Below are 14,608 nucleotides of genomic sequence, written 5' to 3' on the forward strand. Positions count from 1 at the left end.
TATATCTTCTAAACTGGAAATGGCAGGTTGGTGTCTTTACTGTAAGTTCCTTTTCTGTTGTTGTTGTTGTTGTTGTTGTTGTTGTTGTGTACCTAGAAGTTGTTGCTGACTTAATGTGACCCTATCTAGTGGTTTTCTTGGCAAGATTTGTTTAGAGGTGGCTTGTCTTTCCCTTCCTCAAGGTTGAAAGAATGTGACTTGTCCAAAGTTAGCCAGTGGGTTTTCATGGCTGAGCAGGGATTCAAACCTAGTCTTCAGAGTCCTAGCTCAACATGCAAACCACTACACCACACTGGCTCTCTTTCTTTGCTTAGTGCTTCTTAAAAGCTTCTCATAATTTGGCATACCTTTGCATGTGTAGTTTGTTATTTCATATTGAACATAGTGCATATACTGTAGTATCTTCCATTTTAGAATAGCAATGCGCTGCCTTTCAACTAAAACTTCTCAAAGTAAATACCTTAATCCCTAAAGACTACATTTTTATGTGGCTTGAACAAGTAGATGTTGTCACCAGTTACTGATTTCCAGAACTCCTGGTTGAAGAAGCTTTTGGAGACATTGGCAGATCAATGATGTAAACTTCACTTCTCCTTAGCCTTCTTTTTAATATCGCACCATTTATCATGGTCATGATTTTGGAAATAGGAGAGCTTCCTGAACTAGACTTAACTCTGTAAATACATGTATCCCTCCATATTTGCAGCTCTGATATTTGCAGATTTGATTATTCACGGATTTGATTAATATATTCTCTCTAGGAATATCTAGGTCATCCAGTGCAACTCTATGATCAACTTTAATTAAAAGTTGCACTGAAAGACCTAGAGATTCCTAGAGAGAATACTCTACTAGGCATTTGTAGCTCCTCCAATGCACTTCTATGGTCAGTGTCTGTTGGACATTGACCACAGAGTTATACTGGAGGACAAAGAGATTCCTAGAGAGGTGTCCTCTCAGGTAAAAACATGGTGTTTTTGTTATTTGCGTTTTGTCCATATTCACGGGGGTTTTGTGCCCCTAACCCTAGTGAATATGGAGGGACAAGTGAATTTCTATGTCTAGGTGCCCTGAGGGATCACATCAGTATGCACTACTGACCACAAGGTCTCAGTAACTCAAAAGATTAGTACCATGAGAGAGTGGGAGTGGATTCTTGCTAATTAATTACAAATTAAGCCCATCATGCTGTTGTAAGGACTGTGTCATTTTAGATAATCTTTCCTGAGCTCTTAAGGCCTTCGGGAGAAGCCCTCATCTTGGCCTTGCCATCTTCACAGTTGTGTCTAGTGGAAACATGGGTGAGGACCTTCTTGGTGGCTGTTCAAAGCCTTTGGAACTCCCTCCCTATAGAGGAATTCTTCCTTGCTGCCCTTCTTGGCCTTGTCAGTGCAAGTGAAAAAGGGCTTTTAACAGTGTGCTGTTTTTATTGATTTCTGTCTTTTTGTCTTTTTAACTGATGTGTTTTAAATGGTTTTATTTTTATGGATAGCATTTTGACAATAGCTTTTTGTATATTTCTATTAGTGTTTGTATGTGTTTTTATATCTATCCATGTTAAGGTGACTTAAAAAAATTGAGTCCCACATTTGGGGAAAGATGGAATATAAATTAATAGCAGCAGGAGCAGCAGCAACAACAACAACAATAGAGATTCTATGTCAATATTAGGAAAAGCTTCCTGACAGTAAGAGCTATTAGACAGTGGAACACACTCCCTTGGAGTGTGATGGAGTCTCCTTCTTTGGAGGGTTTTAAGAGGCTGGACGGCCATCTTTCAGGGATGCTTTGTTTCTGTATTCCTGCATGGGAGGGGGTTGGATTGGATGTCCCTTGTGGTCTCTTCCAACTCTATGATTCTGTGAACAATAGCAGCAGCATTTTAGTCCCATTGAAATCAAGTTAGTCAAAACCTGACTAATTTTCAAATCAATTTCAATGAGAACTAAGTGCTAATGACTAGTCTAAGTGACATAAAATTTGTATTTTTCTTTGGTGTAATTTTCTGTATGACATCATACACATGAATTTTGTGTCTGTTTCTATGAGTCAGCCATAAAGACACAAAACCCAATACCCCGCCCCCCGCAGACACATATCTTCTCTTTCATGAACTTTAGATCTGTTTTGCTTTGTTTGGGGGTTCTCAAGAATGCTGTTGGAAATGAGAAATATGTTGAAATATCCCTCTGAATTTTACCATTAACTTCAGAATTAGTTCCATTATCTTCAGTAAAGTCTGTTTGCAGTTGCAATAAATGTCTACATCCGGTGAACTGCCATACTTTCTACTAGGTACTAAAAAAAGTTGGGAGAATAAGAAAAAAGTATGACAACATATCTAACAAGCAAAGTCTTCATGTAGTTTTCTTTGTTGAAACAGAAAATCACCTCAGTTCATGTATGGAAATGAAAATTTTGGAAAGTATAAAATCTTTAACAGAACTCTTTATTATAGGTGTTCTGTCTTAGATGTATAGATAAAGTAATATATCTGCATTCATTTTAGGCTACAGTTTCTAGAGAAGAAATTAGAGATGACAAGACCACAATAAAATGTGAGACATCACCACCTTCTTCACCTAGATCTCTCCATCTAGATAGAGCTTATAAAGGAGCCTTGCATACAGTGAGCCATGAAGACATAAGAGATCTCAGAAAGTAAGTATTTTTATATGAATATACTTAGAAGCAGAGATTCACATTCGAAGTTTTATCTGATAATTTTGAATGAATATAGGATATTGTCACGGTGTGTTATGACTCATGGATTCAGTGGTCCATTGTCAATTTGTATTAAAACCAGCAGCATTCCAAGTTCAGAAAAACAGGCTTCAGTAGTTAAAACTCATTAAGCCTTTGTTAAGAAACTGTAGAACCAGTATGGCAACTTTCATTGTTAGAACTGATCAGAAAATGTTAAAATTGCCTAATTAAACTACACACAATTTCAAACCTTAAGCAGGTTGAATTCTTATTTGTTATAATTAGTAAGCACGTTTCTCTTTCCTTTCCTATGTCACCCCATTTCTTTTGTTGTTAGAGCTAGATGCTTTCCTCTAAATCACCATGAGCAAATTTGCCTCCTTTCCTACATTTTCTCACCATCTGTGTCTGAACTCGCCTTTCTAAATCGCACTACTACTGCCATATATCCCATCATTACATAATCCAACTTACTATGGCAGACAAAAGCATATATCTTGTGTCTTCTAGTCACCAGCTTAATTTCTTGTTGTCCCCAGGATGTTTATTTTCTAAATTTCCCACTTTCACTGACTCCTCTTTCTTCAGGTTCTTATTTCTCAGACATCTAGTTTCCCTGTTTTTCAGGGTCTGTGCTTCTATGGCTTTGTTATGTCCTCCTTGTGTATTCTGTATTGCTGCCCTTTCCTTACCTGTACAAACACATTACCTTTTGTTGTTAAATGCTTCGAGAAGTTCGAAGTCATGTGGGATTGTTGCTTTTCCTTTTGGAAGCCTGCAGTCTCTATGACTCACTGTGCCAGTCTAAAGCTGCAGTATTAGGTACCGTCACACAGACATGTCCCTTTGACTTGTTTTCAAGTAAATACACTTAGTAAGAGAGCATGGTTTGAGGGTTGGACTATGATTGTGGAGACCAGGGTTTGAATCCTTGCATGGAAACCCACTGAGTGATCTTGAGCAAGTCACAGTCTCTCAGCCTCAAAGGCAAATCCCCACTGAAAAAAATCTTGCCAAGAAGACTCTGTGCTAAGTTTGTCTTAGGGTCACCATTAGTTAGAAATAATTTGAAGGCACACAACAGCAACAACAACAAACACACAGGATTGAACTCATGTTAAAATGCAATTGTATCATTCACAAATACTGTTAGACAGTTTCAAATTCTTACCGTCTTTTTGGCCATAATGCCTTAAATGGCTTGGAGCCAGGATATCTGAAAGACAATCACCTTATTACGCTGGGTGGCCAACTAGACAACTGTGGAAAGGCCCTTGACAATGCAAAACAAAAACAAAAAAAAAAAAAAGGGGGGGTCCCTGGAGGCAAAACACATCTTCCAGGCCTCACTTTGCACATTTTTCCTAAAAGATTCATTTTCAGTGTGAGCAATACTATTCAGTTAATTTCATTGAAAAGATTATCAGTATTATCTAGCTTTTGCTTGAGCCACAGTTTGCTCCCAGAAATGTATTTTAGCCAGTACATACAACATGTGCTTAAAATATATGTGTAGTTTATGTTCTGTCAAATGCTTAACAGTATCTGTTCTACAGTTCTACAGGTTCTCAAGATGGACAAGTAAGCAATCCCAGCAGCAGTAATAGTAGCCAAGATTCCCTTCACAAAGCCCCTAAAAAGAAGGGAATCAAATCCTCAATTGGTCGCCTGTTTGGTAAGAAAGAAAAAGGTCGACCTGGGCAGATCAACAAGGAGAGCCTAGGACAAGGTAGGTCATTACTGTAGTTGAAGTAGGAGGCTGAGATATTGTTAGAATAATTGTGATGAGGGTGGGGGGGAGTAAAGGAAGACAATTAACTTGTAGTGATACTGGCTGCAGATTACATATGCTACCTTGAATATATAAATGATTATGTAAACATTCTCACAGAAACTAACTAAAGCCAGGAATTACAAGATGGTAATGAATTACAAGATTTCAATCAGAAAAAAACAAATTGCATGATAATAGATTTAAGGAAAGATGTGAAAACTGAGAAAACTGTGAACATTTCCAGAATTAAGTATTTTTTCCCTTTTGCATAGAGAAACAAGAAATGATTCCTTCCCCCTATTTTTCAACCTGGGCTCTTATGGTTCTAGATTTGAGGCAAGTTAAACAATAGATACATTTAAGTGAATGTCAGGGGTCAGTGTAGATTTATGATATGAACCTTAATAAATATCTTAATGTATTTTTGATTACTAAAAGGCAAAGTACTTCTCTATCTTGTTTATACCCAGTGAAACAAAACTAGTAGGAGTAATAAATAGGATACATTAGAAAGCCCAACTACTGAGTAACCATAAATAATATGAATTTGAGTACCAAGTTAGGGCAATAATCCTTTCCAAAACTACCTGTGAAACAAGTCCATTGAACCTAGTGGAACTGAGTTCTAAGTAGATGTGAACAACATACTTCCTTCTTTTCATAGAAGGATCTTTGTGTGTTGCTATGTAATCAGCTTCATCATTGCTTTCCTACATCTGTTCCAAACATTTGCTTCTCCTGTTCTATTCAGAGAAAGTTTAAGATTGGATTTCCCCATAAACATAGAGCAGCAGACAGTTTTCACTCATATATATTTTCTTGTGAACTCCCCTCCCCATTGGAAATGACTTGAAGGCACACAACACACACACACCTTTCCATTAATAAATCTCCCATTAATAAAAGACAATGGGGGATAGAATTTTCTATTTCTCAAAGAATAATTCAGTGTGTCTCACACTGAATTAATGCCCCATTGGCTTGACCCTTGTTGCAACAAGAGAGTAAAGCAGTGGCTGGCCTTCATCCACTCCATTCAGATTGGGTCATGGTACCTACTACAGAAATCATATATGGGGTCATTCTCAGGATGGGGCCCCAGTTTCCATAATTAGCAAGTTTTGTGGTACTTCAAGACTGGGACTGTCTGATGATATACATTATATGTATAAAGTCTGTGTAGATTGTGAATGTGAAGTCATCAAATAATGTAGAGGACCTCTACGGCAGGAAGCCTCTGTTAAATCAGTGATTCCTGCAGCACTTCTAGTGTGTGGAGTTGTACTTTTATGTCTATATCTTGAATGCATTTTTTACAACCAAGTGGGTTGTAAAATAATAAATACATGTCTGTTGGTAAGTGAGGTTTTATTAGCTTACATATAATAATAGATCTTACACAGCTGTATTTCAGATAGAACAAGTGACAAACACAAATATAATAATTTTTTACTACTGTTTGCTGACACTCATTGAATTCTTGCAGTTACTGTAATGGATACAGATAATTCAACTCAAGATAGCCTGGGACTTGGAAAACTGGGAGGGCAAGCAGAAAAGAATAGAAAACTACAAAAAAAGTAAGTTTAAATGCACTAAGGAAGCATGCACACCAATCAGTTATTTTCATAGTTATGTGAAAACTGAAAACATTAAAAACGTTTCCTGTTTTCCATCTGCACTTTTATTTTAAGTAAATCTGTGAATTCAGAATGATTATAAGTGAATCCTAAATATCTACAAGCCCCTACATTCACCTGCCATTCTTCTATAATATCATGGTTTCTTGAATTAGTCAGTGTGCCCATCATAACTCTTTATATGTATGGCTGCAGGTGAAGACTTCTTGAAAGCTTCAGCAGGTCCAAAATGCAGAGACCTTGATGCTACCATATATACTCAACTATAAATCAACCTCATATTTAAGTCAAGGTCAGGTTTTGGGGCCAAAATTATGGATTTTGATATGACCTGCGGATAAATTAAAGATAAAACTGAGAGCCATGTAATGAAGTACACAAAGGATGAAGCAAAGGAAAACAATGCCAAAGAACTTACAAAATTCCAACAGGCATAACTATTTGCACTCATACTAAAGGCTAGATGTATGAGAGAGTAGAAGGGGGTCAAGTGCTTCCAGGGCAGATTAAACTCTTGCCTTTTACCTGGGGACACACACACACAAACACAAAAGTTAAAGTACAGTATTTACATTGACCCAGTTTTTTGGGGGTCAGTTTTTAGCCAAAATTTCTAGACTTATGCACGAGTATATACAATACTTTCAAAGAACAAATGATACCAGCTCTTCATGAATTACTGTGTAGCTTCCACTGTTTTTCTTTGTAAATTTTGGATCACCAATTTCTAACTCTTTTAGAGCTAAAACAACCTGATTCCAGGATACTTTGCCCATTTACAAACCCACGAAGTATTAGAATTTAGTTATAAGGCCCTGCTAAGGGTTTCATGATCCACAAGGATGGGATTGTCATATACTGCATAGCTGTGCAGTATCAGTGGTTTCTATGTTATCTCTCAGTATCAGTATCAATATCGCTATGTAATTTTCTCCACGTGCTGTATGCTGCTTGATTCTGTAGAAGAGTAAACCATCTCTGATTTTGCAAGCCCTTTAAGTATTTATGATGCTGATTATTATTCTTATTATTTATTATATTTATTATTTTTCATGCCTTTTCCTGTTAGCTTTTTGTTTTTTTATCTACCATTTAAGCACCCATAAATTGCAGCAATAAAATACATGACAGCTGCTCTATGTAAGACACACGTTTACACAAACACAAAAGGCCCTGTGGCTAGTTTTACTGAACAATTGCTATTCCTCTGGGCTTTGGAAATTACTAATAATTATTAACAAAAAAACCCCAAGGATTATGGATGCCCCAAAATGACTCGAGTCCAGCAAAAATGGCTTTAAGAGCCCCGTGTGGAATAGTGGAATCAAGAGGCAGTTCAAAGCACATGGGGGGCGGCAGGAGTAATGATAATTCAGATAAGTCTTTCAGATCTTAACTACTGTACATGAAAAATAGTGATGTATTGGTGTTTGTTTGATTTTATTTTTTGCATTCATCTGCTCAGTAGTCAGGGTGATGGAATATTTTATGTTTTGTGGCCTTCCAGTGCTTTCATTATGTCCTATAATCCTTCAGCTGACACAGCATGTGTATGAAATTGTAGCTTTAAGTGTCTATTACTTAAATTCTTTTATTCTATAGCTTTGGGGAATTTTAGTAGAAACTACTGTATACAGGGAATTAGGTGTTCTTGATTTTATCTGTGTACTTATGTTCTCTCTGTCTTTTCCTTATCTTCTGTTTTAATTTTTTAAATTAAATCTGTACCAAATACTGTTTTTAATCCCAGTTTTACATTTTATTTCCTTTATTTGCTTTATTCCCTTTTTAATTTTCCATTTGGTGTGGTAGTGCAAAAACTGGGTAAGTTGGTTTTAATTTAACTTAGACTGTGAATGTGTGATGTGTTAGAGAAATGCTAGAATGTGCACTGCTGGATTTCAAATTGAACAGCAAAGGGAGGAGGTGATTCCTCTTCTCATTCCAGCCCTCCAAACCAGCTCTGGAGGCATGAAACCCACTCAGTCTAGTTCTTCAGAAGCAGGGAGAATTCCAGTGGGGAAGGAAAGGGAAGGAAGTGTGGCATGGAATTTAGACTACAATTATTTAAAATCATATTTGTATTAAATATGAGTAATTAAGGGATCAGTGTGGTGTAATGGTTTGAGTTTTGGACTATGACTCTGGAGACCAGAGTTAAATACCTGCTAGGCCATGAAACTCACTTGTCCTTGGGCAAATCACATGCTCTCAGCCTCAAGGGAAGGCAGTGACAATCCTCTGAACAAATCTTGCCAGGGAAACCCTATGGTTTGTCTTAGGGTCACCATTAATTGAAAATGACTTGAAGGCACACAACACACACACACACACGAATCAACTTAAGATGTTTAATTTCAGTAAAATAAATAAATGAATTTAAAAGAACATAGTTGTTTCATATTTTAAAATTATAGTCTTGTCAAGTTTTTTTGTTTGGAGACTTTTTTCCTGGCTATAAAATTAATTAAATGAATTTGTTGTATTCATGAAATGAAATTGATTCAATTTGTTAATACTATATATCCCAGCTAGTTTGCTGATCAGTTATTTTTCTTTTTGAGTTCATGTTCTTTTAAATAACAGCTATTGCATGGATAAAGTATTTTTCTTTACAGATAGATATTAAATCATGTTCTGTTAAAATACCTACCTTCATGAAAAGCCAATTAAAACTTTCATGAATTATATGTAATTCAGTGCCCTGTCAAACATCATGGTATAATTTTTGACATGTCTTTCTGTACTTCTCAGGTCACAATAATTTTTCTAGTATTTGATTACGTTGCAGCTGAGTTGCTTTTTAAAAGCTATATTGCAGTACTGCATTTTTGTACAGGTTGGCATTGGCAATAGACATGTTTTTGTGGGTTTAGACTTCAACTATATTCTCCATTTCATCTTCCAACAAATTCCCAAGCATTTTCACTTACATTTTTTTCATCTATAGCAAATTATATTCCTCTAGGCCATCCAGATGTTGCTAAACAATAATTTACAGCAGCCCTGGCCAGCATAGGTAAAGGTCAGGAATGCTGTAACTTACTGTCCAGCAGTATCTGGAGAACCATACATTTCTTACTGCAGCCTTTACTGTGCATTTTAAAATTGGAAGTAAATGCTTAAGATTTGAAGTTATGCATTCTTGCTGGCATATGTTTAGGTTTTTCCTTAAGATAAGGTAGAAGATGGCATTGGTCCTTTTCACATCTACTATAAGTTTTAGTATACAGTATTTTTCTTTGTAGAGTGTGGGTGGTAATAGTTTGATTCAACTGAAGAAACACAACTTCATCTGTTCAGTTTGTTTCCTTCCTCCTACACACATGAACATTTTTTTTCTATATTGCTTTACCTGTTCTTGTAGCATGTAAAATATCTGTATGAATGTTTTAGAGTAGTGTTTTTCAAAATGATCAGGGAACTCTGGGGATCCCTAAAACATTATTGAAGCTTAATTGGAAAATGAATAAATGGACAAACCTCTATAAAAGAAAGTTTTCCCATCAGTCCCTGTCATATCTTAAGAACTACCAACCCAAAAGTATGCCGTTTGTTTTATGGAGCATTGATTACCTTGGTTGGTTTGGAGCCAATACTGGGCTGTGAGACAATCTAAATTTGCTGACTCAGGGGCATAAGCCCCTATTTTAGAACTATTCTTTAATGAAAAAACGAGTTCAAAGCAGTCAAAGTGGTGTGGAGAAAAGGATAGGGTGAAAGAGCCAGTGTGGTGTAATGGTTTGAGTGTTGAAATACGACTCTGGAGATCAGGGTTCGATTCTCTGCTCACGCTTAAAAACCCACTGGGTGACCCTGAGCAAGTCAAACTCTCTCAGCCTCAGAGGATGGCAATGGCAAACCTCCTCTGAAGATATGTGTCAGGAAAACCCTATGATAGGTTTGCCTTAGGATCACCATATGTGGGGAAACATGGGCAGAATAGAATATTAGGGTCAGCCAATAGGAATCAGGCTGGAAAAGCTGGAGGCTGCTCTCAGGAGCAAGTATAAAAGTGTATAAGTAGAGGATCCAGTGTTATTGGTGGAGAGTGTGTCAAAGCCTGCTGAGGCAGAAGGTTGTTTTAGAGCTGCCAGGATGTGCAGTTAGGAGGATAAGGAGTTCATTCTGGGTGGGACTAGACTCCCAGACCAGGAAAATACTTTAGAAGGGACCAGTGAAGTACAGTATTGGAGAAAATGTGAGTCTCCTGTGGGATGTACAGCCAGGAAGGCTGGGGAAAATATTAGAAATTGCCTGAGGAACAGATGAAAAAGCTGAGCTGGGTGCACTGATAGTATAACAAGTAACCTGTGAGGTTGTCAGCTAAGGAAGCTGGGTATAGATTCTGGTTGAACCAAGACAGTGAAGGAATGTGCCTATAGTTAGTGAGGGAAAGAAATAAAGTTGTAACAATCGAAGTAATGTGTATACTGTAACATAAGCTTGAGAACCATCCACTAAGAAAGATACAGTTCTGAATGTAAATAAAGTTTGATTCTTTGTGTTCAACAAGGAGTTGCCTGAAGTAATTTACAGTGAACAACAAACATGCTACCAAATATATTAAAATGCTACCAAAAGTAATAAAAACAACTGTTATTAAAGACACTTCAGTTAGTGGGTGGATTGCTGTCACATATGAAATGATGCCAAGCGGTTTGGATTTAAAAGATCCATTGTGCTGGCATCAGGAGAGATTGTGTGAAATGGGGTCTCCACATAGAAATTAACAATTACTTGGAGACACACAACAACATAAGAGTGAAAGAAGCAAAAACATAATAAAAATGAAAAGCTATGCTTAAAGTTTGCTTGATTCACAACCTGAAAAATGGAAGAAGCACACATTAGTTTCTGTGGTAAGCCCAACAAACCTAGTCAGTATCTTGCTACACTTCTTATACCTCTTCCCAGAATCCCCTACAGCAAGCAGGGTTTGCATGATAGATTTGCAGTAGTTCCTCAGTAGCAAATTCAAGTCTAAAGGAATCCCTCTAGATAGAAATTTTGAAAACATCTGCTTTGGAGATCTGTGCAAAGTACTTGAATTTGCCCTGTTTATAGTTGTTCCTTGATATACAGGAAATAAGACATGAGCACTGGATTTGGGATACAAAAAAACAGACTGGAGTGATGAAGGAATTGATGTGCCAGTTGGTTTTTGTTTCTTTGTTAATGTTATGCAATTTTGATGTGGGATCTATTGTATAAAATCATAGAGGACAGGTCACTTTGCCCAACACTTTGACTAACATTTTAAGTAATGGGCAGAACAGTGTTTGGAAACATAATTATGGCAAAAAGATCATTCTTGTTAAGAAAAATAACAGGAGCAGTTGTGCTTTCTCCTTTAGGCAGAGATCATTTTCACTGTAGCTGCTTGGGTTGGAAAGAGTGAAGATGAATTTTTTTTTGTTTGAGCTTTGCTATCTATCTCAAGCTGGGCTTGCTCTACATCTCAAATATTTTTGACTAAAATCAACTTCTGGAAATAATTCACATAATAGATATGAATCTTGCAGTTCTTTGATTCACTTGCAGATGTGTCTCAGGAGCAGTAACAAAGCACTTTCTATCAAAAATGTCCTTCTCCCGAGGGTTACCAAACTTTTTCTGTAGGAAATACTGTGTACTATATCATGTAAAAGGTATGCTAAGGTGAACGCGATAAGGTCTGAGATCGTGGCTAGTGTAACGGGTTGGTTTCCAAACAGATGAATCCAGTCTGTTAAGTTCCCAGTCTAGTCATCTCATGCTGTGTGCTTGCTGTGGACCTTTGTCTTTTGTGAATGTGATGCTGTGTTTAGAATTGTTCAAAGGGCTCAGGGATTGACATAGGACAATCAGGAAAGCAAATATGCCAAAGTCACTTCATTGATGTATTTTGTTGTACTATTTTAGGCATGAGCTGCTTGAAGAAGCCCGAAGGCAAGGTCTCCCCTTCGCTCAGTGGGATGGGCCCACTGTGGTTGTGTGGCTAGAGGTAAGGCATCATTACCATGGACTTTAACATAATATTCCTTCTAACGCGAAACTTGTAGATAATTCTCTACCTGTTTTTCTTTTTACCAGTTATGGGTAGGGATGCCAGCCTGGTACGTAGCTGCTTGTCGTGCAAATGTGAAAAGTGGTGCTATAATGTCAGCCTTATCTGACACAGAAATACAGCGGGAAATTGGAATCAGTAATCCTCTACATAGGTTAAAGCTGAGACTTGCCATTCAAGAGATTATGTCACTAACAAGTCCATCTGCTCCTCCTACATCCAGAACGGTAAGCCAAACTGAGAAAGAATTAATGTGATCCAGCAGAAACTAGCATTTAGGGATCTACCTTGTTTATTGGGATCTGTGTCAAGAAGGCCAAATATCCTAAGAGACTAAAATTTCATTCAGGATAGTGAATAGAAAATGGCAAAATGAAATGTTTCCAGTACTTTGTAGGGACTTCTTGTTTAAAGGGATTACTTTAAAATCAGTATATAGTAAGTACTGGACTAAAGGGAGAACATGCCAGTTTCTTTCTTTCTTTTTGTCATCCAAAAGCATTTAAAAAGAGCTTAAGAATTTGGCTGACTGAGACAATATTACTTCTTTCTATGGCAGGTATGATCAGCTTTTCAGTTTTGAAGGTGGAGAAGAGAGCTTATATCACCCATATATAGTTGTGCTCCCTTTCCAAGTTTCTCCAAGTACCTTACTACCAAAACTAGCCCTAACCTTCCTCTTCACTTGAGAGTATTTTGAAATCACTGGACAACCTTGGAAGGAGCACTATAATTGTAAGAAGATTGAACTGAAGAGGGCAAGAGAAGGTTGTTGAAAGGCATCCTCCTGCATAGGGAAGAAAAACGTACCCTTTCAGTAAACAACATAATCCTTAGTGACAAAGCTTTAGTAGGCTACTAAAGCCAGCAAAAATCTGTAGACATACTAGATTGGCTACAGAAAAAGTCCAGTAGAACTCTGCTCATGTGACTGGGCTTTTCTGATTTCGCCACTCATCTGTAGCCCTTGTGCTCCTTCTTTTGATAGTCAACAGATGCTCTAGAATGGCATGCAGAGACATGACAGGAGAACTGGAGTAATTTGGGACTGTCTTATGCAAGTGGAAGTGGTTTTCCACTTATGCAAACTAGCTTTGGCTCCAAGCCATTGTCACCTGGCTGAAAGTCATGTTATATGGAAGCAATTTCCTTAAATCTAGTGAACTAAATTAAGTTAGAGTTTTACCCAGATGCACAGACTGGAAGCAAATGTTTAACCAGCACCTTTGAGCTGCATATCTTTCTTAGTATTCAGTATGTAAAACAGCTGGTTATGTGGACTCATAATAAACACTGGAGTACAGATCCATCCAAAAGTATCTGTCTCCATCCTGACCATATATGTATTACCTTTGCTTGACTGGAGCATAGGATAAGGCAGTGGATCCAAAACTTGGGTCCTCAGGAGATATTAGACTGCACCTCCCAGAAACACTAACCTACATGACCAGTGGTCAAGGCTTCTGGGAGTTGTGATCCAATAACATTTGGAGACCCAAGTTTGGGAACGACTGGATTAGAGTAATTGTCCATATTGTGAGTACTATAGACTGCTTTGAATATAACTGTCAGATAAGAGGTTAGCAATGGATAATATCAGTGGAATTTAATCTATGTAATAATGTTAGGATCCAGGATACCTGATTGAACAGACTAATTTCTATCTCTATTCTTAGATTATAATCATATTAGGTATCATATTAGGTATTAATTTAAAAGTAATTTGATCTCAAGAGGTAGGTGTTTCAGTCTGTTTGAATATAATGTAAAGTCATGGTTTAGTTTTACAAGGATGAGCCTTAAGGTTGCAAGCACCACTTAATTATTTTCTGGCTTGAGGTAAAGCATAATTTGCTACTACATCTGTGTTGGCAAAATGATTTGCCCTTATCCTCTAAAACAGGCTTAAATTTAGTATCAGACTGTGGTTTGCAAGACAATTGGAGGCAATATTGAGCCCTGAACACACCAATATCATCTAAATTTTGAAGCTAAGTAGGGTCAGAGTCTTGGTTAATACATGTATGAAAGATCAAGTAGAAAATATATTTTTTCCCCTGAAACTTCAGAAAGACTCTGCTAGTCAGAGTTGACAGTATCAGACTTGGTGGACCATCGTCTGATTCAATATAAGGCAGTTTGCTATGTGCTATATAAGCACAAACTGTTTCCTGTTAGGAATTAATAACAAATTATAGCTTACCACAAACCATGAAATTATGTAACTTTGTGGTGTGCCCAAGAGAAGGAACTGACACACTGATTGCAATGGTATATAGTAAATGAATAATTTTTTAAAAAAATCTGAAGGCTAAATAGTATTGAAGAAAGTAATAGCAAGGGGAGTGACCCAAAGCATCTTTAAATAAAGTTGCTTAGTGTAAAAAAAAAAAAGGGGGACCTAGAAACCATACTGTAAATCTAGGATGGCAAACCTTT

At 37.2% G+C, this 14,608-nt stretch overlaps 1 protein-coding gene across 9 annotated transcripts in view; it reads left to right on the forward strand.

The window, feature by feature from the left end:
* PPFIA1 (PPFI scaffold protein A1) overlaps positions 1-14,608 on the forward strand; it is an 82,885-nt gene that overhangs the window by 55,447 nt on the left and 12,830 nt on the right. For all 9 annotated transcript variants that reach the window (XM_089521390.1, XM_089521395.1, XM_089521386.1 and 6 more), the window contains 5 exons: positions 2,510-2,661; positions 4,263-4,435; positions 5,967-6,060; positions 12,025-12,106; positions 12,196-12,396. In XM_089521390.1, coding sequence (XP_089377516.1) covers positions 2,510-2,661; positions 4,263-4,435; positions 5,967-6,060; positions 12,025-12,106; positions 12,196-12,396 — 702 coding nt within the window. The remainder of the gene's footprint in view (positions 1-2,509; positions 2,662-4,262; positions 4,436-5,966; positions 6,061-12,024; positions 12,107-12,195; positions 12,397-14,608) is intronic.

Source organism: Sceloporus occidentalis, unplaced genomic scaffold (assembly GCF_023333645.1).
Source record: "Sceloporus occidentalis isolate IW3139 unplaced genomic scaffold, rSceOcc1.0.p SCAF_4, whole genome shotgun sequence".
Taxonomy (NCBI): Eukaryota; Metazoa; Chordata; class Lepidosauria; order Squamata; family Phrynosomatidae; genus Sceloporus; species Sceloporus occidentalis.